At 42.0% G+C, this 22,709-nt stretch overlaps 2 protein-coding genes across 4 annotated transcripts; both read left to right on the top strand.

Moving 5' to 3' along the window:
• The first annotated feature begins 50 nt into the window (after nucleotides 1-50).
• On the top strand, nucleotides 51-16,082 carry sez6l2 (seizure related 6 homolog (mouse)-like 2). Of its 3 annotated transcripts, none has more exons than XM_035614165.2 (19): nucleotides 51-189; nucleotides 929-1,009; nucleotides 1,183-1,311; nucleotides 1,413-1,628; nucleotides 6,236-6,372; nucleotides 6,899-7,091; nucleotides 7,761-7,946; nucleotides 8,034-8,217; nucleotides 8,685-8,848; nucleotides 9,555-9,749; nucleotides 11,471-11,609; nucleotides 12,271-12,467; nucleotides 12,659-12,853; nucleotides 13,176-13,370; nucleotides 13,453-13,644; nucleotides 13,874-13,912; nucleotides 14,164-14,281; nucleotides 14,413-14,524; nucleotides 14,685-16,082. In XM_035614165.2, exons 2-19 carry the CDS (start codon nucleotides 952-954, stop codon nucleotides 14,712-14,714), a joined length of 2,679 nt encoding a protein of 892 aa, XP_035470058.1. In that variant the 5' UTR covers nucleotides 51-189; nucleotides 929-951; the 3' UTR covers nucleotides 14,715-16,082. The 3 variants fall into 3 exon arrangements, with proteins under 3 accessions (XP_035470058.1, XP_035470059.1, XP_035470060.1); XM_035614166.2 differs by lacking the exon at nucleotides 51-189 and adding an exon at nucleotides 290-406; XM_035614167.2 differs by lacking the exon at nucleotides 51-189 and adding an exon at nucleotides 782-804.
• A 790-nt stretch (nucleotides 16,083-16,872) lies between these two features.
• Nucleotides 16,873-22,133, top strand: kctd13 (potassium channel tetramerization domain containing 13). The gene is made up of 7 exons (XM_035616056.2): nucleotides 16,873-17,288; nucleotides 18,074-18,334; nucleotides 19,056-19,225; nucleotides 19,545-19,634; nucleotides 19,819-19,871; nucleotides 20,039-20,234; nucleotides 20,650-22,133. Exons 2-7 carry the CDS (start codon nucleotides 18,097-18,099, stop codon nucleotides 20,890-20,892), a joined length of 990 nt encoding a protein of 329 aa, XP_035471949.1. The 5' UTR covers nucleotides 16,873-17,288; nucleotides 18,074-18,096; the 3' UTR covers nucleotides 20,893-22,133.
• The last annotated feature ends 576 nt before the right edge of the window (nucleotides 22,134-22,709 follow it).

Below are 22,709 nucleotides of genomic sequence, written 5' to 3'. Positions count from 1 at the left end.
GCGTGCGGCCGCCAGAGGGCACCTGGCGCCTCAGCACACATGCCCTCACATCATCGCCGAATGCGTCAACCGCACGGCGACCAGCAAGGGGCACCTCACCAGCACCAAGCCTGCCGCGCTCTCGGCCCCTCACGCAACAGGACACGGTCCGAGAGAGAGGAGCCCGGACGCAGCCTTGGAGGGACTAAGGTAAGCGGCAGGCACCTTCTGAGCGCAGCAGGCAGGGATCTCTTTCTCGCAGTATGGTGACGACTGATGCCCCCCCCCCAAAAAAAAAAAACCCGTCCTCTGCACAAAGAGGGCCGGGGGAGGTGCGAGTGGTGCTGCCGTGCCGTGAGCCCCATCATTTTTTGCCACACGCTGGGATGGCATTTTCACCGAGGAAACGCCTCGAATAGCAGCGCAGGTGCCTTGTGCCTTTTGACACGTTACCGAGAACGGGTTTAGGATGAGGTTTGCAGTCTGCCGGCGGTGAGGGCTTCATGGCTCCTCTGCTGGATTTTGGAATAGCGCATTTCACGGGCATGTTGCTGCAGGTTTGGGTGAGGGTGCACGGGGGGGGGGGCTGCATATTTCGCCTCGTACCTTGTGCAATGTGTGTCTGTTTCTGTTCATACGTCTGCATTGGATAGAGTGAATGGACATTTTGCGGATTGATGGAGCATTGCAATGATGCTCTCGTGCGAGTCACTGTGGCCTGTGTGGTGTCAACACATCAGTATCTGCGGGAGAATAATTGAGAGCACCAATAATTTTCTATTCATTACCACAAGTCGGGGTTTTGCTCTCCCTGCACCTGCCGCAGTAAGTGTACGCTACTATAATGTAGGCAACTGCGTTACAGTCGCCTGCAGGATGCAATGCTTGTTCTATTTACATGTTCTCATGACCGTTTGCTGACCGGTCTGCTCACTTTAACCCTTCTCAGGTCATCCAGTTTCATCCTAAGCCATGGGGTTCACACGCTTTGCAGTGATGCTGTATGTCACCGTGAGCCAACTCGTTTCAGGTAACTGTGTGTTGGCTTTTTAATAGATGCATATTTGTTGTACCGCCTCAATCATGGACCAATACAGACTTTTTTAATCACAAACCTGAGGAAAAATACTTAATGCATTTTCTACGTGCCATGTTTGTTTCCATTCTGATTTTGCACCTAATAATTTGTCCTGGCTATTTCAGGTATGCGCTTTATGACCCCTGAGCCTGATTCAACACCAACATCAACCCCAGACTCTAACCCACTGGGGGACCTGATCCATGCCGCCCTGCAGAGTAAGGAGTACTTAGGACGAGCTTCTGCAGGCACAGGTACGCTAAGACGGGCTTCTGGGGCTTAGGCGATACAGCTACAACGCAGTGTGGGCAATGTTCATTGGAAGTGACACGCATTGAATGAACTGACTCCGCAGGTACCACCACAAACCCGACACAGGCAGTGCCTGGGCTTGGGCAGACCGAGTCAGCGGCGACGGTCATATCACCAGGGCTGCTCACCACAGCTCTGAGTTCCGTGTCTGCTTCCAGCCAGACAGGACCAAGGAATGGCATGTCTTTGCTGCCCATAGAGGAGGAGACAACCACCACTCTGATCACCACAACCACCATAACCACAATGCACATGCCAGGTACTTGCATGCCACCACATGGTTTGTATATTGATTAATCCAAAGGGACATAGAGTAACTGACTTGATAACTATGGATAACTATGACAATCTCCACATACACTGATTAATATTGTTCAGATAAGATGTTGTGAAAAAAAATGCATGAACGAATAAGTACGTAACTCCCCTGTGGCTTTAAAGCTGCTCAGATTTTGCCGGCGACCGACGTGACAACAAGTTCCTTCTGAATCACTTTGGCCACGTGTCGCGACTTCAGTCGTTTCTCTTGAAGATTGCTTGACAAACAAGGTAACACGAAACAGTCATGAATTATTGATAGTGACACATCAACAGGCTTGCCGTACAATGTGAGTAACTCGTAAAGAAGAAAAAGATGCACGTGTGTTATATTTTTCAGAAACTCTGTAAATCCGATCTTCGGCAACTTCATGCAAATTTTCAAGAAAGCTATGGAGTCAACATAGCTGCATGTGAAGTAATTTATTCAGTAATCATTATTAATATCTTGTTTCTTTAGCTCACTGCTAATATCGGGACGTTTATAGCTAACCATATGTAAAGTGCAGACATGCTTGTTGATGCCTCTGGCTCTGTTTTTCAGCTACAAGAACATAATTGTTGTACTTCTGTATGTCAGAATGGGAGGCGGCGAATTAATGATTGTACACTCCTGCTTTCCTGAATGGCTGTCAATGGAAAGACATAGAAAATACAGTTCATACAGGCTGGTCATCATTAGCCATTAAATCTGCAGAATCGAGGATCTTCATGGCCTGTAACTCACTGATTCATTTTAATCCAAGTAGAAAGATAATCTGGTACTTTATCACCATAAATTTAATTTATATCAATCACAGAGGCCAAGATAAATGGCAAAACGGACAAGCAGGTGACAATTGAGATGAGATATAAGAGGGGCTTCGGCTAGTATCTGGAAAACAACATGATGTACGCCTTTTGTCATGAGACAATGAAGTTCTGTATCCAGGCGAATCTTGACAATAAAACCCAATTATATTTCAGTGTCTCTCTACAACAAATGAATAAAAGTTAATAGATGAACGTGAAAACAATTTGTTGACTGAATTAAGTAAAACCAGTTGAACCTGTAACATCAGCGCTTTTATTGTCCTAATACTGTGCGAAGAGAAAGTGTTGATTTGACAAACCAGCGGGAGTCAAGTCAACATTGCCCTCATGACCAGAATACTAATCGGCGGCGGTGACGAGCACAGACACATTGTGTATGAATGATTGTTAGAAATGCACTGGAGTGAGACAATACGAGAGCGTTTCGCTCGGCTCGGATGCCTGTGCAGCTCCCACCGACGTTTGATGAGAGCTAAACAGCGACAAATGAGAATTAAGGGGAAGTGATTGAAGGAGGGGGGGTGGACATGTCACACAAGATGAATGATCAGTGAGATTAGGGCGTGTGTGTGTGTGTGTGTGTGTGTGTGTGAGAGAGAGAGAGAGAGAGAGAGAGAGAGAGAGAGAGAGAGAGAGAGAGAGAGAGAGAGAAAGGGGGCGAAGGGGGTGTCATCTTCTTCCTCTAGGGTTAATTTGTCTTTCCTGGGAATTATGATTTCAATCCTCTGTAAAACATCTTCCAAGTGATATGGGAATGTCTCAAACATTTACGCTTGTCATGGCAATATGTTCGTACGTGTAAATATGCTTAAATTTGTTTGTCGTCCAGAGGTAGGTGAGAGGATTGATGCCACCGTCTAATCTTATTTTATGTGAAGCTGGTTAGCTTAGTTTACAATGAAGACTGGAATCAGGATCAAACATGTTGCTTGGCTCTGTCAGAAGGTAACAAACTCTGTCTACTGGCAACTCTGAAGTTTAGAAAAAAAAACAAGCTGTAAAAACAATAAATCGTTGTTTGACGGTGGGCTTTGTGCCAGGAAGTAGTCCCTCCTTCTTGGGTTTATCTACAGATTACAAAATGTAGTTGTTTTGCTTTTGTATTCTGTGCCTGTATTCTCTGGAAGGACCAGCAGAGGGCGACTCCACTGGTTGTAAAAAGAAGTCAGTATCTACAGTAGTCGATGAGAAAAGGATTCTACTTCTCACTTGATTTATAAGACGGTATGGATTGGAGTGTGGCTACACAGTGATGGACAGCTAGTGCCGTGCAATAGGTGCAGGTAACAGGTGTAGGTGGACGTGCCGTGGACCAACTCTCAGTCAGGCCCACCCACCCCCTCCTCCATATACGGTTACTTCTGGTCTCAAAAAACCAAGATGCTAAACTCGAGGCTTCATAATGGCAGTTCACAAGCCAATGGGTGACGTCGCGGTGGGTTGCCATTTGGGCTGATATGCTGCTTGCTCCAGATATTGTACTTTGTTTATTTTCCATAAATAAGAGCAGTGCAAATCTCCTCAACTCAGCGAGAAAGCAAATAAGCATGTTTTCGAAGAACATAATAACAAAATTCCTTCAAATTTTGCCAGCAACTTTAACTCTAAAATGTAAATGATGTGTCGTATACAAGACTACAAGTCAGTCGACACTGAGCCCGCAGACAATTACTGAGTGTTGGTGTTAAGCGTCGGGTTGTTTTCCCTTTATTGATGCCTCGATCCAACAGTTTTCTCTCCTCATTGTTTACCAGACGGACTGTAAAAGCCTCTCCTCTCCAGATGCCATTTGTATTACAAGCGGTGGTCAATAATCTGATTCTACTGAAACGCAGCAGCAGTTTCAGTCAGTGTAATGTGGTCAATAAAATAATTTGATGCTGGGAAATCCGACGCATCCCTGCTTTACCCAAGGCGGCGATTCATTACAGCCAATACTCACTTTTGATTTCATCTTTTCATTCAATTTTCATTTCATTTGTGCGTCTTACTTTCAATAGTACCTTTTCCGAGATGAAAGATGTTATTATAATGACTGTAGTTGGTAGTTAACCGCCTTACACCATTTTTAATTCTATTAATTTGATATTTCCCCCCAAACATACAGTATATATGTGAATATTTTGGAAATTGCCAATATTATTTTACCAAGTAATCATTTCTTTTTGTTTCTTTCTTCTTTTTTGGGGGGGGGAGTCGGGGTGGTGGAAGTACCGTGGTACTGTACACATGGCTCTAACTGATCAATGGGTTCAAGTTCTTCTTTTGTCTTTGACATCCAGTATTAGGGACTAGACCCCATGACTCAACAGTAACGGTATGGAGTCAGCAGGTTCGGAGCTAACTTGAATGTGTGCAAATATTCAAATTATGTTTACCACAGAAGTCCTTTGTTAGGAAGAGATTAGATTTTCCTGGAGCTTGGTGATATTAATCAGTAGCTTACCCATTTCACACTGTGATTATATGCACAATAGGGGGTGCGACTGTCACTGGTGATGAAGCTACTTTGGTGTCAAGGCTGACTGATTTGCATCTTTCATTGCTGGCGTGCTTGAGAGCGAGAGTTCGGCAGCACAGGACAACATTGTGTTTTGCACTGTTTTGTCACTCACTGCATTTTGAAGGGTGCACACCACACAGGGCGGCCGTGGCCCAGGAGTCAGGGAGGGAGGACTGTCCAAAAAATCAGAAGGTTGAGGGTTCAATCCCTGCAGCTCCTCCAGTGTTTGAGCTGATGTGTCTTTGGGCAAGACACTTAACTTGTGATTGTGAAGCACTTTGTGTGGTTCATTAGACTAGAAACGCTCTGTATAAATACATTTGCACCCAGCTAAACTTTTCCAATGTCACAAAAAACCTCTACTTGTCTCTTCTTGTTCATCCCTCAGCCAGTGCATGGATTTATACAACACATCAGAAATACAGTGCAATGCGTTTGATTACAATGGGTTACAGTATAATTATCAGTCAGTATCCATCAGCCACACATCCCGCATTGCCCTACATCCGACAGCCATAAGAGATGGATGTGTGGCTCATCAGCAACTGTGCTAATAAGCTGTGTAATAATTTAATTCACATACACAAGCCTTAATTAATGCAGACCCTTGAATACATTGTGCGCAGCCAGCACTGGGTTTGCAAAGTGACTAAACACACCTGTCGGTTTCTGTGACGGCCTTTTAAATGTTTGCTGATAACCAGGAATTCTACATAACTTATCAGCAGCGGTGTTTGAGGAATCTAGACACTCCCTTCAAGACACACTTCACACATGAAAGATCTTAAGACACTGTGACTTCTTTCTCATTTTCTCATCACCGGAAGCTTTCAACCGCACAAAATCACCGCAATGCTCATCCCCCCAAAAATACCAGGTTACTCGGGTGCATTCTCCTGTCCATTAAAACACTGTACAAGGCAGGGCAGAGCTTTTAAGGGGGAGAAAGGCGAACGTGCGTGTCGCTGCGTGCTGCACTTTGACTGACTGAAAATGTCTGTTGGGGGAAAAGGAATCTGTCATCTTTTATCACTCAGAAACATCTAAGGATCCTTTAAGTAAAGTGCATATACTGCTGTATATCAATGTGAATTGTGCTGCTGATTAAAAACAACAACTATATGTGCTGTAAAAAGTATGTATATTTTCAGTATGGAGTGAATTTAATCCAAAATATATTTCTTAACACACAATTTAAATCATTCTTCTCCTTCCTTGCCTTCTCTTCACAGTGCAGTGCAATGCGACTTTGTCAGCGATGGAGGATACTGTCGAGTCACCAGATCCTGCATCATCATCAACATCATTTTCCCCTCTGGAATGCACCTACAGCATCACTGTGTATGCGGGTTATGGTGTGGAAATTCAGGTAACGTGCATTGTCTCTTGAGAATCCATAAACATTCATTTATTTTCACTATTATATACTACTGTATTTATTTAGGTACTTAAATGGCTTATCTTGGCTTCTGCACTTTCCTCATTACTGACAATAATATATACATACGCAGTAAAAAGTATCGCTGAAGCATTTGGTGACAGAAAATTTGCATTGACAATTAGTACATTTGTCATAGAAACCTATGCATCTAATGTCTATCAAATTAGATGCAAATTTAGGAAACATCATGTCTGTGTCTAATAATCAGTGGTGGGTTAATAGTAACAATGCAGCATGTGAAGCAACGTGATCAATTAACTACACTATTTTAACCTTCAACAAACACGTTGTATTGCCTCCCATTTCTACATGAAGACACAGCACACTGTCTTTATTCATGTTTTTCATTTTCATTCCTGAAGCTACAATATAAATTTGCATAGAAAGACTATGACACAGTGCATCTTGAGTTATCGGAGGCTGCTGACACCCTCCCTCCTCTTTTGCCCTCCAGGTGAGAAAAGTGAATCTGTCAAAGGAAGAATCTCTGATAATCATGGGGCATGGAGGCACGGGACCGGAGCTGTTGGCCAACGAGACGCTGATGAGAGAGGGTCAGGTGATTCGCAGTACAACCAATCAGGTGTACATTCACTACCGCAGTCTCCGACAGACCAACCACGGCATGTTCAGCCTCCACTATCAAGGTAAAGGCAGCACGTCTCTGTGATGTCAACATACAGGTTTCTGTTTCTTATCAAAGTTTGCACCAGATAATCCATTTGTCTATTTCAAAGTAAGATGATTTTACTTGATTAGGTTTCTACGTATGCTTGAAGTACCGTTAATCAGGGCAAGTGTTCTGAAGGAAAATCTGCACACTGAAAAGCAATTTTCTGAAAAGTTTCTACATGAGAAATTACTGTTTGAGGGGAAATTGATAAGAAATGGATATCAACATTTATTGGGAATCAAGAAAACAACAGAGAAAGGTTTGGGTGATCAGACTTCAGCATGAGCCATGACGATGCACGATACTGGTGTTGGTGAAGAGGCGGCAACAAGATGGCACCTGCTTAGCAGAGTCACCAGGGACCATCTGTCGATCACGGTGTTGATGGGTGACAGCATCGCTGAGATCTAAAGATTAAAAAATCAACATCCAGCAGAATAGTAACACCTGAAAAGGGAGAATGAGCAGAGTTCTGACACTGACAGAGAGGGGGATGACCACAATGCACAAAGTAGAAATTAACCAACAGCAGAAAACACTGAAAATACGAGACATTTTGAACTTTCATCTTCTTTGTTCATGCTCCATAAAAAAAAAAAAAAAAGAAGAATTAACGTCCTTCCTGTCTCATCAACATCAACAGCCTTTCTGCTGTCCTGCCCATTCCCCCGGTCTCCTGCGGGCGGCGGCGTGACAGTGACGGACATCCATCCCGGAGGTCAGGCGCACTTCCACTGTGATCCAGGTTTCCAGGTCCGCGGTCACGAGGTGTCTACATGTGTCAACACGACAGAGCCACACTGGAGCACCCCTGAACCCCAATGTGTCGGTAGGTGAACACACATACTTGAATTGATCTGAACAATTGTGAGATATTGGAAAATTAAATGTGGGGTGTGTGTCATTTGTTCCTTAGCTGTGTCCTGTGGGGGGTGGATTCGTAATGCAACGGTGGGGCGGGTTCTGTCCCCGACGCCGCCGTCTGTCAGCAACCACAGCAACGGAAACAACCTGAGCTGCCACTGGTTAATAGAAGCCAAAGAGGGACACCGAATCCACCTCCACTTTGAGAGGATTGCACTGGATGAAGATGATGATAAGTAAATAAGTCAAATGGAGTTCACCAATTGAATTAAAAAAAAAAGTTCTAGTTTTGGTATCATTCCACAACTCTTACGGATTTGAGGTCAGTCTGGGACAGTCAGATCAGAGCAGCCTTACCTTCATTGTTTCTTCCCTTCACTTAATTTTCAGTTGTTCAGCACTTTAAACTGCCCACAAACCCCTCTCCAATTGGCTTATTAGTCTCTGTTTTTATGTCTAACACCCACTACTCACCATCAACACTAACCTATTATAAGCAATTTTACATTATGCAAGAGTTTATCTAAAAAACGGAAAAAAGCCCCCTCCAGTTCTATCCTAACTTTGACTGAAGCATGAAAAAGGAAAGATAAAAATATCTACAGTATCCAAGATGAAAGCAAAACTATTTAGAATTCACACATGATGTAAAATGATGTTGATGTTATCCTCACCGGATGTCTCTGTGCTTTGTTCCTCTCAGGTTAATTGTGCGCAGCGGGAACAGTTCCCTGTCCCCGCCACTCTTCGACTCAGACCTGGACGACGTCCCAGAACGTGGGCTGCTCAGCGAGAGCTCCACACTGTACCTGGAGCTCACGGCCGATTCTTCCTCCATCCCCCTGCTTCTGGCACTGCGATACGAGGGTGAGCACGGACACTCTGCACATACACAGCCTGCGTCCTTCACCTCACCCGAGGCCTTTTTCCACATACCAGTATCAACCAAATCGATGCCTTGGTCAGGAATTTGCCTGGAAAACCAGTTGGACAGGATTAAGTGTTGAATTACCAGAGCCTGTCAGTTATATGAATTCAAAATCCTCTGAGGTGATGTGTCACTTGTTACAAGTTATTTTAATCTCCACATTTTCAAGATTGACCTTTCTAATCATGTTAGGTTTGGGGTAATTTAGTTAGATCGCTTAGATAATTGATGATACACATTTAATCTTCAGTGGGAATTGATTTTAATTGGCCACAGCCTTCTAGAACACCAAGGCCTTCTTATGTGTTTGTTGTTGTTATGTAAGACGCCGTAATGAGCCACACAAGTGCTCACGGCCTGCTGCCCACTCCTCTGTGGGATTTACTTCAGGCTGTGGAGATGCTCAGTGCTTGAGCTTTTAGGCCCTTACACCTTGGCTTTTCTCTAGCCAAGAGGGTTAGAGATTTTTGGGTCATCCCAAGTGAAAAGCAAAGCTGCTCCCTCCTCAGTTTAATGGGTTTGCTTGTCTAATTTTGTCAAGCAGGAGAACAAATACTATAACCCTAACCCGAAAATATGGAAATTGTGATCAGTATATGCGGGCACTCACTGTGCCAAATTATTTGCCTTTTCTTTTTGTTTTAGCTTTCGATGATGAGCACTGCTGGGAGCCCTACATGCCCCATGGAAATTTCAGCAGCAGCGACATCACGTATCAGCTGGGCACCACCGTTACCTTCACCTGCTCCCCAGGCTTCGTCATGGAACAAGGCTCGGGAACGATTGAGTGCGTCGACCCCAGCAATCCCCACTGGAACGACAGTGAACCTGTGTGCAGAGGTTAGTCCCTGGACTGACCTTAATAATGTTGTTGTTGTTGTTGTTGTTGTTGTTGTGAACTTCCTCAAAATAAGTACCGTTCGTAAATACATTCTTACCAAGTGGCAACCCACCACAACATCACCCATTAGTTTGTGAACTGCCCTTTCGAAGCTTTTTGGCCGGCGCCATCTTGTGTTTTTTAAACCATATTTGGAGGAGCAGGGGGGTGTGGCCTGACTGAGGGCTCATTCACTGCACGTCCACCTACACCTGCAACCATGCACCTATTGGACGGTACTAGCTGTAAATCACAGTGTATCCATGCCCCAATGCATACTGTGCTTTATCGTCCATTTTGTTCTAAATCGGACCATAATTTACAGAATGAACATCACGCTGTATTGAAGAAGACTTGAAACTAGAGACTGAACCATAAAACTGTCAGGAAAATATTAACTGACTTTATAAATCAAGAGAGAAGTGAGAGTCGTTTTCTCACAGACTTCGATGGAAACTGACTTCCTTTGCGACCAGTGCAGTCACCCTCTGCTGGTCCTTGGAGAAAATAAAGCTTTCCGCGTAGACTTCACTCTCCACACCGGGTGACTACATCCATTTAGTCCTGTCTAAATCCATCCATTAAGTATACCTGTCTGTTTCCACCCGGTGTTATTTTGGTGCTGCTCTTCTGTGTCGAGCTTCACGGCTGTATGGTGGAAAGATGCACAGATGTGACGCCCGTGTTTTTCGATGAGGGAATAGATCCACTAACCCCTCATTCACCAACATCACAAACACAATGCAGAAAATGGTCTGCTACTCAAAGAGATTATGAACTTGAATTTTTATTTTGTCTAATCAGACTCATTCATTTTCTTCTTGTTCTTCCTCCTGTTTTTTTCCCTGCTCTCCTTCATTTTTTGGAATTAGCTTCAACCATATCTGCCACTGATCCATATTTCCAAAAACACGGAGTTTTGGAAGTTATTACGTTAGTGACAAAGTTCCATTAATATTCCGGATGAATTGTGTTTATGTGTATGCCTTAGGTGTCAAGATGATGTATGAAGACTGCAGCCATGCTGTCTGTGTCATCTGCTGATCCGTCTGGCATGCTGTGAAACTCAGAGTAGCAGGTGTTATTATAGGTTCAACCAAGCATTTAAGTGACAGAAAATTATTCTTAAAGCAACATGCTGCGTGTGTGTGTGTGCCTGAATGCGTGCGTGCGCGTGTGTGTGTGTGTTTTGCTTGCAGAAAAATATGAGTAGTTCCTACATAGTGGTGTATAGGGAATTCACTTGAGTGTCCTGCATGGAGAAGAGATCAGGTGTTTTATGGTTATTATCAACAAGGTGTTGAGCTTCTTCGTATGGAGGACGACTCTTTCTCTCTCTCTCTCTCTCTCTAAGTGGAAATTGTCAAAAACTGAGGAATCCAGAGTTTGTATCTGTGATTGATAATGTTTTATAATTCTCACCCAAATAGAGTTTCTCTCAAAGCAAAGCTGCTGTCCTCTCGTCCTCCCCATATCATGCTCTCACTGGAACCAATTGGATAGATGTTAAAATGGTTCAAATGATCCCAGACTGGTGTGTCGGGCGTCACTGACTTAATACTCTTTTCCATCACGTCTCAGTCCTTGACTTACTCCACAACCAAGGCTGATTGTGTTTCTGTGTGTTGTCACGCTGTCCACATCCTCACCCCTGTGTCTCTCCTCTCTTCTACTCTTTCAGCTCTGTGTGGAGGGGAGTTGACCGAGCCCGCGGGCACCATCCTGTCTCCTGATTGGCCCCAGAGCTACTCCAAGGGGCTCGACTGCGTGTGGCAGATCCATGGTAACGAGGAGAAACGCATTGAACTGGATGTCCAGATGTGAGTATCACCATTGAAGTTGTTGGCAATTATGTTTTGTATGTTTTCTGTGTTTTGATAGAAAGATGGGCAAATGTTTTTAGGTGTAATGATAAGCGATTGAACTGACTGAAACCATAGAGAATATATAAAGAGGAAAGTGAGCAAAAGTGTTGCAGTTCTGTATAAAGCATAGGACGCCTTAGATATTGCATTTCTTCATATTTTCTATTGTTCACTTCTTCCTTCAACATTTCAGTTATTGCACAGAGATGTGGGGCAACACGTACAGGAAAAGAGCAATACAACTTGTGAACAAGGTTAATATAAAAGAACATACAAACAGACTGTTTAGCAAGGCACGTGTTGAAACATCAATATCAAATGACGAGGATCATAGAAGGAAGTATCATTTCAAAAGTCCAACTGCACACACTACATCACAGCAAATGTGTACTTCTGTAAACAGAGTGAAATTGTGACTTTCTCTAGACAATGATTTAAAAATGTTGCTCAACTATTTTTAAATTAAAGAAATATGCTGTTTGCATCATACTATATTATTCATTTTCGGCCTCTCCAGCCTTCACAGTGCAGTGACAGGTGGGTGGATTTGCTCGTCTCTGAACCTGCGTAACCTTGTTTCTCTTCCTTTTTTTATTCTTGTCTTCCCTCCTTGAAGCTTAAACATCCGCCACTCCGACGTGCTGACGGTTTTTGACGGACGTGATCTCATGTCTCACGTGATCAGGCAATACCTGGGGTCCCGAGAGCGTTTCCAGGTTGTGTCGGGGGGTTCAGAGGTCACCATTCAGTTTCAGAGTGATCCAAATGATTCCAGTTTTATCCTGAGTCAGGGATTCCTCATCCATTATCGTGGTGAGTATACTCCTCGATCGTGGGATTTTATAGCTCACATCTTTTTATATTCAAAACATACACTAGGCCTTTATGAGAGTCTGTGTCAAAAATTGAACAGGACAAACAATGCCTGCCACCTTTATAGAAGATCAAGGACAACCCTTCTTTATTTGATTTTCTGTAAATTCCTCTCTTTCCGTCTTGTGCAGAGGTTGAGCCGAACGACACGTGCCCTACCCTCCCTCAAATTGAGTTTGGCTGGATCAGCTCGTCCCACTCCTCCCCTGTGAGAGGCAGTGTGTTGACCTATCAGTGCCAACCAGGATATGACATCAGCGGCTCTGACATAATCACCTGCCAGTGGGACCTGTCCTGGAGCAGCACTCCACCTTCTTGTGTCAAAGGTACGACAAGCATTGGGACTTGCTGCACATCTGCGATCTGTGTGCGGCACACTACCTACCCTGAGCCGGGAGCTGGTTAGCTTAGCTTAGCATAAAGACTGTAAACAGAGGGAAACAGTTAGCCTGGCTCTCAGGTAACAAAATCCACCTAAGCCAACTTGCAGCTGGCTCCAAATCCACACCATACAGACATGCGTGGGATAGCAATTGATTCAGCAAGAATCAATATAAGCACTACAATATCAAACTTTAACTTTGATAAAAAAAACAACTTGTAGGATCAAATGTAATGCTGTCGTGTGTCCCGCTCCGTCCCCTACAGTCCAGCAGTGTCCCGATCCAGGAGAGGTGGTGAACGGAGCGCGCTCTGTGCGCCCCGAAGCAGGTTTCGCAGTGGGAACAGTGGTCCGTTTCTCTTGTAACCAGGGTTACCAGCTGGAAGGTCCCAGCCAAATCTCCTGCCACGGACGAGACACCGGCACGCCCAAGTGGAGCGACCGCAGCCCGAAGTGTGTCTGTGAGTAACTTCTCTGCACTCAAACATCCGTGTCACTGCACATTTGAAAAACTTGACTGCAAGTGCACTCATGTCCCCACAGTAAAATATGACCCATGTCCAAACCCCGGAGTCCCTGACAACGGTTACCAGACCTTGTACAAGCACAGCTACCAGGCAGGAGAGACTCTGCGTTTCTTCTGTTATGAGGGCTACGAACTTATCGGCGAGGTCATTATCAGTTGTGTTCCCGGCCACCCCTCTCAGTGGAACAGCCCGCCGCCCTTTTGCAAAGGTAAAGGTCAAAACATTAATTATTACATATTATATACTGTTTTGAAACCTTCCCTGAGTCCACTTTGAATTCAGATGAGCTGCCTTTAACAATGTTTCATTTCGGTGCTTTTTGGTTATCATTGTTTTAGTAATAAAATATATCCGCATAAAACGTATGGTGAGATCTGAAGACTTTCAGGTGTGATCTATGATCATTTATCTTCTTCTCATATCTTCATTTCACACAGTGGCATATGAGGAGCTCTTGGATGATCACAAATTGGAAGGTGATTTCTGTTCCGTTGCACCGATCTGCAATGTGTTTTAATGTCAAAGGTCGTTTTAGACAAAATGTTTACATCCACTACATGTAGGAATTGAATTTGTAACTTTGGCCCTATCTAGTGGTGATATTCAGAACAACACCCTGGGCAGTTATTTTAAGTCAGAGCAAAAATAACTAATTCAAGAGTGCAGAAAAAAATCTTGTTCGGAAGCAAAGGCATCATTTTCTGATGACATCGTGTTTACTTCACAGTGTCCCAGTCATTTGAGCCATCCCATCAGATCCTGAGTGAGAACATTGCTTTGGCCATAATTCTGCCAATCATCCTGGTCATTCTCCTGATCGGAGGAATCTATATGTACTATACAAAGTAAGTAACATCGAACACTTTTTTATCCATTGATCCATAGAAACACAGCTTTTTACTTTTCTTTTCTTCTCAGAATACACAGCAGCCTTTATTCATGAGGTGTATATGTAATTTTATCTTCCCACCCGCAGCATATGCAGACTAGAATGGAAGCCGCTCTTCTGGAAGTCTCTCTCTCACACACACTCCTACAGTCCCATCACAGTCGAGTCTGATTTCAACAACCCTCTTTACGAGGCTGGGGTGAGTGAAACGAATGCTTTGAGTAACAAATAATCATTTCTGTCCTTTATTTGTTTTGAGAATTGAGATCTATTTCATTGATATTCAACTGTCTTTTTCTTATAAATATTTTGTCACTGCAGAGTCTCAACTGATTTGTTTACGATTGATTTCTTCACAGGATACACGGGAGTATGAAGTATCCATTTGAAGGAGAACATGTTTTTGGTGAGAATTAAAAACCACACAAAGATTCAATTATTTTGGAAGACAAATTCCTTAATATCATAAGGCCTCATTCCCCCTTTATCATTCTATTCTAATTCTCTTTCTGTTTTACCACCACAATATCTCTGGTTTATCGTGGTGGAACTGCTTTGTTTTCATTTTGTTACACTGATACGGTGGTCTGCCAAACATGGGTCCTGCTCCACGATCCAACTTTTCTGTATCATTAGGACCGGTGCCTTACGACGGGTCAGAAATAAATGACAAAGAAAATAATAAGAAATAAAAGTGTGGGAAGAATCAGAACAGGAAATGGGGAAAGGGTGAAGGGAGATTTATTCATTTATTTATTTATTTATTCAATTCAAATCATTATGAGGCCAAAACATTTGAGTACTTGGCAACTCTTTATTTATAACAATCAAAAGTTATAGTCATGAGTATATAATACTGTACACGCTGAATGTTTTTCCTTTGTTGTTGTTTTTTAGAGTGGCTCATTTAACTGTAAAGAGGAAGGAAGAGGGTTTTTTCCTTTTTGTAATCATGAGAACAGTTCAAACTCATTTTCTCTTCTTCACATTGTCTTTTCTCTCTGTGTAAAAAACACAAATTGAATGTAAATATCTGACTTAATATTTATTGAGGTTTATATATACTTAATTATATATATATATATATATATATATATACACACATATATATGTATATATATATACTTGGCTATATATAAGCCTCATATATACACTTATACATTGTGGCGGGGGGGTTATATATTTTCATTATATACGTATATATATGATGAAAATTCAGTGCCAAAATATAATGTTAAATAATTTAATGTCTCTAAGTGTTCCATCCGTTGTTGCAATAGTGTTTACAAAAGCAGTGTTTATTTCATTCTTTGCTGTTTCTGGCGTGCATCGTCACCCAGTGTCACGTCACACGTGAGGAGGAGGTGAGGACATGAATGTCATTATGCTTAGAGCATGCACTGATTGTAAATTATATTGCTTCTTGCTCAATCTCGCCATTGCCATTATAGTTACTGACAGTTATCATTGTTATCCAATTCGATGTTGTATGCACTATGTTGATGAAAACTTGCAAACTTGGCTGCTTGCTGTGATGCATTATGTATTTATTTACAAACGATTGTTTTAACAGTGGATGTCGTCTCATTCGCTGAGCCAAATGAAGGATCCCGGAGACTGTTGCTTTGTAGGCTAAACTCCTCTCTTATCATCAGTAGCATTTTTTTTTTGCCTCATATATGAAAACACTCTTTTGAAGGCAGTGGATTATTTGCTGAACTGGAAATAAAGTCTCTGTTGAATGGTGTAAAACTTGAGCTTTGAAATTAGCTTTATTTTTTCCACATGACACGATTACATCTATATTTCTATGCATACACCAATAATGCACTGTCTCAACAGACATATAACTCTTCCAATGAATAGAATATCACAATGGGACAGTAATGTTATACGTTTCATTGTTTGTGGGGTTTTTTCACATCTTCACCACAAAACTGGTTGATAAAACAATGCTTTAATAATACAGTATTAATAATCCCGTTTTTATTAATAACACCGCTAATAATTAATCGTATATATTATTTACAATAGTTACAAAGATTGATGTTAAAACTTTGTGTTAGTCATGCAGGAATACTTAATGGAATCTGTTACATAATGCAATGACAGAGTCTATACAGAATAACTTGATATTTGGTGTAGGTGTCAAGTAAGAATCCGTATGAATATGAAGTTTTATATTTTTTTTTGTTGTTTTTTTTAGTGATAGTGTCTTTGAGGTTGTTGCCTTACTTTATTTATTTATTGCAGTTCGTCACTGTGACCACCAGAGAGCAGTAAACACTAATGAATTTCAATAGACCCATGGTTGGAGAGTCATCTCTCTTGATCTTTATGCGAATATATAGAGGATGTTTCTAGTGACATCAGAGAGCTGTCGTTAAAATATGGACACTGGTCTTAGAAATAATCCACTAGTGCGAGTTTATATATCACTTTTACAAAACTATGATATTCCTGTTGCATTTAAACGCAGTGATGCCGTTCCAAACTGTGACCGCTAGAGGGCAGCGTGCATTAAATAGTCACCAGTTGTGTCCGACGTAGAAGAAAACAGCGGAAGCAGATGCTCCAGTTTCGTTTCCGATTGACCCACTTAGCTTCTCGCATTAGCATCGGTTAATAATCTCTATGTCACACAATGGACTCATGTGTCCTTAATTTAGCGCGTCGCGTCGTTTCGATGTTTCCTTTCTGATTTTTTTTTTGTCGCCCGAGAAGCGACACAAAACAAAGGCGCGTCGCCAGCTTTGAGCCCGAGCGAAGTAGCCTAGCTGTTGTTAGCCACTTTGATTTAGCCTGGCTGGCTGCGATTAAAATGAGCTGTCAAACGGGGGCTGCGTCGTGAACTTGTCCCTGCGCGTCGGGCTGCTCCGTCTTGGCGCGGATTCACGCCAACTCAGTTAGTTATCTTAGCTCAGCTAGGTTCGGCTTTGCGATCGTCTTGGATGTTCAGTGCGGTGAGTACATTTAAGCTAACTCAATATTCCTGTTGTTGTTGTTGTTGTTGTTGTTTTTGTACACAACAGTTAAACCGTCGTCAAAGCAATTAGACCTCAACCATTTGTCGTGACTGTCAACACGCGCACAGCTGATGCAGGATGACAGATTGTATTGCACGTTGGCTCGTGGGCTACTCGGAAACAATTGCTTCCTGTATCTCATTGAGCTGAGGGTGGAAAAGAAAAGAAAGCTTGGCACTGCACTGACGCCCTTTGCACGTAAAGGGAGAATAAAGTGCTTTTGTTTTTCATCATTCGTTTAGTAGTTGTGAATCGTAATATGTCCACTGCTTAAAAGCTGAAAGACAGGTGCTTCATGGTTTAACTTCCTGTGCATTTTTTTTTGCTTAATATACACTGAACCTCCATCTTTCACAACAGCCCAATGCTCTCTCAGTGACTTGATCCGTCGTTGTTCTCAGCACTGGATCTCAGTTACTAGTCACTGGTGTTTCATGATTATTATGTATGTAAAACAAAACTGACATACCCGCACTACTATAGGAAGGTCCCAGAAATCAATAGCAGCTTTTAGCCTCATCATAATTGATGAGGCTAAAAGCTTGGGTCATGGTTGCATCCGCACCAGTCATAAAGATTTCCATCTTCTTGTGTACCTTGCCGCAGCTTCTTGCATTGCTAGATGAAATATATATGATGCTAATCATAGCACGTAATAAAGACCCATCGTTCTCGTCCAAACCTGCACTACAAACAAGCCTCCATGTTCTTCTGCGTTCCAGCTGCGAAGTGACTCTTCAGCTCCATGTCTGCTGAGGCTTCAGCTGGGAGTCATGCTGCCGACTCTGTCCAGTTTGCCGTTTCCCAGCCAGCCTGCCACAACACGGATGAGCACAGAAGTCGGGGCCTGCTGGGGAGCAAGTATGTCAAGTTGAATGTGGGGGGCTCACTGCACTATACCACTGTCCAGACGTTAAGCAAGGAGGACAGTCTGCTGCGGAGCATATGCAATGGAGGAACAGAGGCTACCATAGACTCAGAAGGTGGGTGGAAGTGCCTGTTCGATCCAGAGTGTTAATGTTGAATGTCTCGTCACTTTGTGTGTGGAGTATGGTTTCTTGTTTTCAGGTGCTCCATTTTGGCTTTGTCGATGTTTATATGTAAAACAGGATTTCTACATGACACTTTCTACCAGCCTTTGTGAACTCGGACAACAAGTGTCACCCTCATGGTGTCAGTCGTGTGCTGTAGGAGATCAAAAGTCTAAAAGACTGTATTGATAGGTTGGCAATATTTCTAACCCTAGTGGTAGCACTTGAGTGGCTGCACTGTATTTTATTACCAACTTAAATTAGTGTTGGTAATGTGGCTTTGAAAATTGGTTCTTGGAGAAAAGAGTGTCTCTGCTTGCTCAAAATATTTCATAGCGTGTCCCCAATATTGGGTGATGAGCAGAAAATGGATATTTGTGCATCCACAATTTGAGTTTTATTGTGCAACAAGCTCTGGCCTCTTCTGTGAGGTCCTAAGCGTACTGCCTTTTTTGAATGTCCTAGCATCAAAATAAACATTTGGAGAGGAACTGAGTATTGATACCTTAAGCAAAAATCTCAAGACTGTTTCCACATTAGATGAGGGTGCTCAGAGTGTGTTAGTTTTGAACCGCATCCGTCTCTCACAAGCTGGCCACCGCTGGACTACAACAACAAATAAAAAAAAAAAGCTTACTGAACAACGCCAAAATATTTGTCCCTGTTGTCCCAGGTTGGGTTATGCTGGACAGATGTGGCCGACATTTTGGACTGGTTTTGAACTTCCTGCGAGATGGCTCAGTGCCCCTTCCAGAGGACCACAAAGAGCTGGATGAGGTTCTGAAGGAGGCCCAGTACTATCGAGTCCAGGGACTCATCCAGCATTGTCTCAGTGCCGTGCAGGTAAATAGAGGATTTTTTTTCCCCTTCACCTTTTATGCATATTGAGCATCTGTAAACATACTCAAAGATGTAACATAACAACGCTCACATGATATTAGTACGATATAAGTATTCAATGATTATATGATTTTCCCCTTCCTTTTGTCCCGTCTACATTCAAATCAGCACCCAGCTCGTCTGCTTTCTCTTCCTGTTCCTCCTCCTCTTCTCTTTTCCCAATGAGTTCATTTGTACTACAGGATCAATAGTGTGCTTTAATTTGCAAGTCCATGGAATATGGCATATGTTACATTAATGTTCTTCCGTTTTTTACCTTCAGAAACAGAAGGATGTCTTTGAAACTGTGTGCCGCATCCCCATGATCACCTCAGCAAAAGAAGAACAGAAGATGATCGCTACTTGTAGAAAGGTAAAGAGCATTTCATCGAAATCCAAAAGACCTCTGATAATTAAGTGTATATTTGCCTGGCAACTGTCAAATCCTCGGTGTCTAGTGCTGTGTAGCAAGTGTCTCAATGTTTGTCTGTACCAAATTGGAAAAAAGAATAGACTAAAGAATTACCCACATTCTTTTCTGTTTCGTCTCTCTCCAGCCGGTAGTAAAATTGCAGAACAACAGAGGAAACAACAAATACTCTTACACCAGGTAAAAAGTTTAGGCTGACTGTACATGTTCTAAACCAAGAAAATGAAAACTAATATGATAAGTCAGTCACAATCCACCACAATCAAATCAGTGGATTTTGAGGGCAAAATATCTTATGAATCTTCTCAGTTGATTGTGACTTATTCTTTGTTTCTCCCTGTGACCAGCAACTCTGATGATAATCTGCTGAAGAACATTGAACTGTTTGACAAACTTGTGCTACGATTTAATGGCCGGGTCCTGTTCGTCAAAGACGTGCTTGGGGATGAAATCTGCTGTTGGTCTTTCTACGGTGAAGGACGCAAGATTGCTGAAGTGTGCTGCACCTCCATTGTCTATGCTACAGAGAAGAAGCAGACCAAAGTAAGCACCACATTTTGCGTAGTGCATCTAAGTCTTGAAACAGGAGTTTGATCTTTCTGCCAGCTAGACAAGAGATAGACAGAAGCCACTGAGCTTAGCTTAACACCAAGACTGAAGACATGCGGAAACGGTTTACCTGGCTCTGGCCGAAGGGAATGAAATCCACCCACAGATCACAAGCTCACTATGAAATTTGACTGGCAAAGTTGTGCAAAATGTCCGGAGCGACATTTGCGGACATTCGTGTTATTAACACACACAGCCCTCCCGGAGAAGTTCAGGAAAATGTCTGGACTTCAGTGCATGACTGAAAGCATCTTAATTAGCACATTTCCCAGCTAGAGCCAGAATAGCTGCTTACTTTTTTGTTAAATTCAACTACTTGCACAAAACTTGACCATTGTTTTTTGTTTAGGTTGAGTTTCCTGAAGCTCGAATCTTTGAAGAAACCCTCAATATCCTCATCTATGAGAACGGCAGAGGATCTGGTCCAGGAGGCTTACACCTCTTAGATTCAAGAGGCTCAGGTTCATCGCTGGGCCAGTCAGAGGAGGAGGGCGCTGCGGGAGGGGACAGACGAGTAAGACGGATCCATGTCAGGAGGCATATAATGCATGACGAGAGAGGGCATGGTCAGCAAACTGTGTATAAGGACTAATAATGTGAAAAAAACAAGTCATTGGAGAGCGACTTGTGTATGTTTTTTTGTTTTTTTTCTAAAAATGCGAGCAGAATGAAAGAGATGTCCTTCATCATAGCAATAGCTTGGTAGTTAGTTATTTCCTTAAATGTCGTTAGACGTGACTGCAGACACAGGGGTTGATAACTTATTTGCAACTGTAGTAAATGTCGTTTGGAGATGAAAAAGGCTTCTGTTTACAAGAATACAAATTGTGTACATTATTTAAATAGGAAATGTGTAAGATTGCCTGGGACACGAAACTGGCATAAGAAATACTTTGCAAATAATAAGGAGCCCCCTGAAAGTTACTGAATGGGTCTCATAACCAAACATGCACCCTAAGGTGGATTTTACCCCTCGAGCAGAATGCTGAGTGTTAATGTAGGTGTTAGTGATGCGCACCGGCAGCCTCTTCTGTGTTCCTCTTGCAGGAAACAAGTTTATTCAGGCTGTTGAGCATCTGTTTTTGCCTTTTCATAAGTTCGACTGAGATGCTGCCTTACAGTGATGAACAGAGGATGGTGAAGTTTAGCTTAGCGATGTTAACACTGGAATAAAACTGAGTAGCCATTTTTAGTGGGGATGTCCATGAATGAGATTGTTGAGCAGCTCAATTTTCTTTTATTTAAAATTTTACTGCTGTTGCTTCAAGATGTTTTTTTTTTTTATTATTAATTAATTTATGAACCTAATTTATTGTTTGGTATTTAACTTTTGTATTGTATGCAATTTTTGTGTTAACTATTGCTCAAGTGAGTTTTAATTTTTGGAATGATATGATGCACTCTATAGCATACATCTGACTAAATCGTGAAATTACATTTCAGTTCTATGTTTCAAGAGGAACAGAGACTATTTGTTTGAAACGGTTTTTCATTCTGAGCCATGATTTTTCACTTACGCTTTTATGTCTTATACCAAACCACTGAAATTTGCCCAAAGTAATTGGCCACACAGTGATGCTAAAATCCACTAATGTTGGGTTGTGTTTTCTCTTCACTTAGAGGGAGGACCAAGTATTCTCTTTCAATAGTCACAGGTGTCTTGTGTAAACCTAATCACTCTGAATACTTGAAAAAAAATACTGAATGAGAGCAATATGTATCTCAGGCCCTTCATAAAATCACCTTGGAAATTCACTTAAATATGCACTAATATAACTTCCGTCCAATAGTAGTCATGGGAATGTTCTGAATAAATTACTTATAAAAATTCAACTTAAGCTTTTTGGTCTTATTTTTCTCTTTCTTTCCTTAAGTATAATAAAAACAAATTGACTCAAACACAAATGTTACAGAGAACAAGTGAAAATATCCCCAGGATATTTGTAACCATGTTTACTGGATATGCTAAAAAACATTTTATTCATTCAAACTGCTGGTTATAGGAACATAATTCTAAACTTATTCAGATGTCATTTAATATTACAGTGCCAGCTTATTATATGGAGCAAAAGGTAAGTAAAGATTTAAAATTCACCATTGCACTGTCACATGTTATTGAAAGACAGAAAATAAATACAAGTTTAGAGGAATTGTAAAATGTTAAGGGCAGGAATAACAAAACTGACAAAATGTACAGTAAAATAAAGGCATATGAATTTTCAACCATTTTTAAAGTTAATTTATATCTATTGTTTTTTTACTTTTGATATCATAAAATAAAAAATCTTGAAGGGAATAACTATAGGTAATCTTGTAGAAAAACGACATTTGTTGATGAAGCGTTTTCCCATCGAAATTACTACATTTACAATAGAATCTAAGGGTCCACATTTATGTACACAAAGGACT

The sequence above is a fragment of the Scophthalmus maximus genome, chromosome 17 (assembly GCF_022379125.1).
Source record: "Scophthalmus maximus strain ysfricsl-2021 chromosome 17, ASM2237912v1, whole genome shotgun sequence".
Lineage (NCBI taxonomy): Eukaryota > Metazoa > Chordata > Actinopteri > Pleuronectiformes > Scophthalmidae > Scophthalmus > Scophthalmus maximus.
Note: the sequence above shows the minus strand (reverse complement) of the source record. Positions and strands in the feature narration are given on the sequence as shown.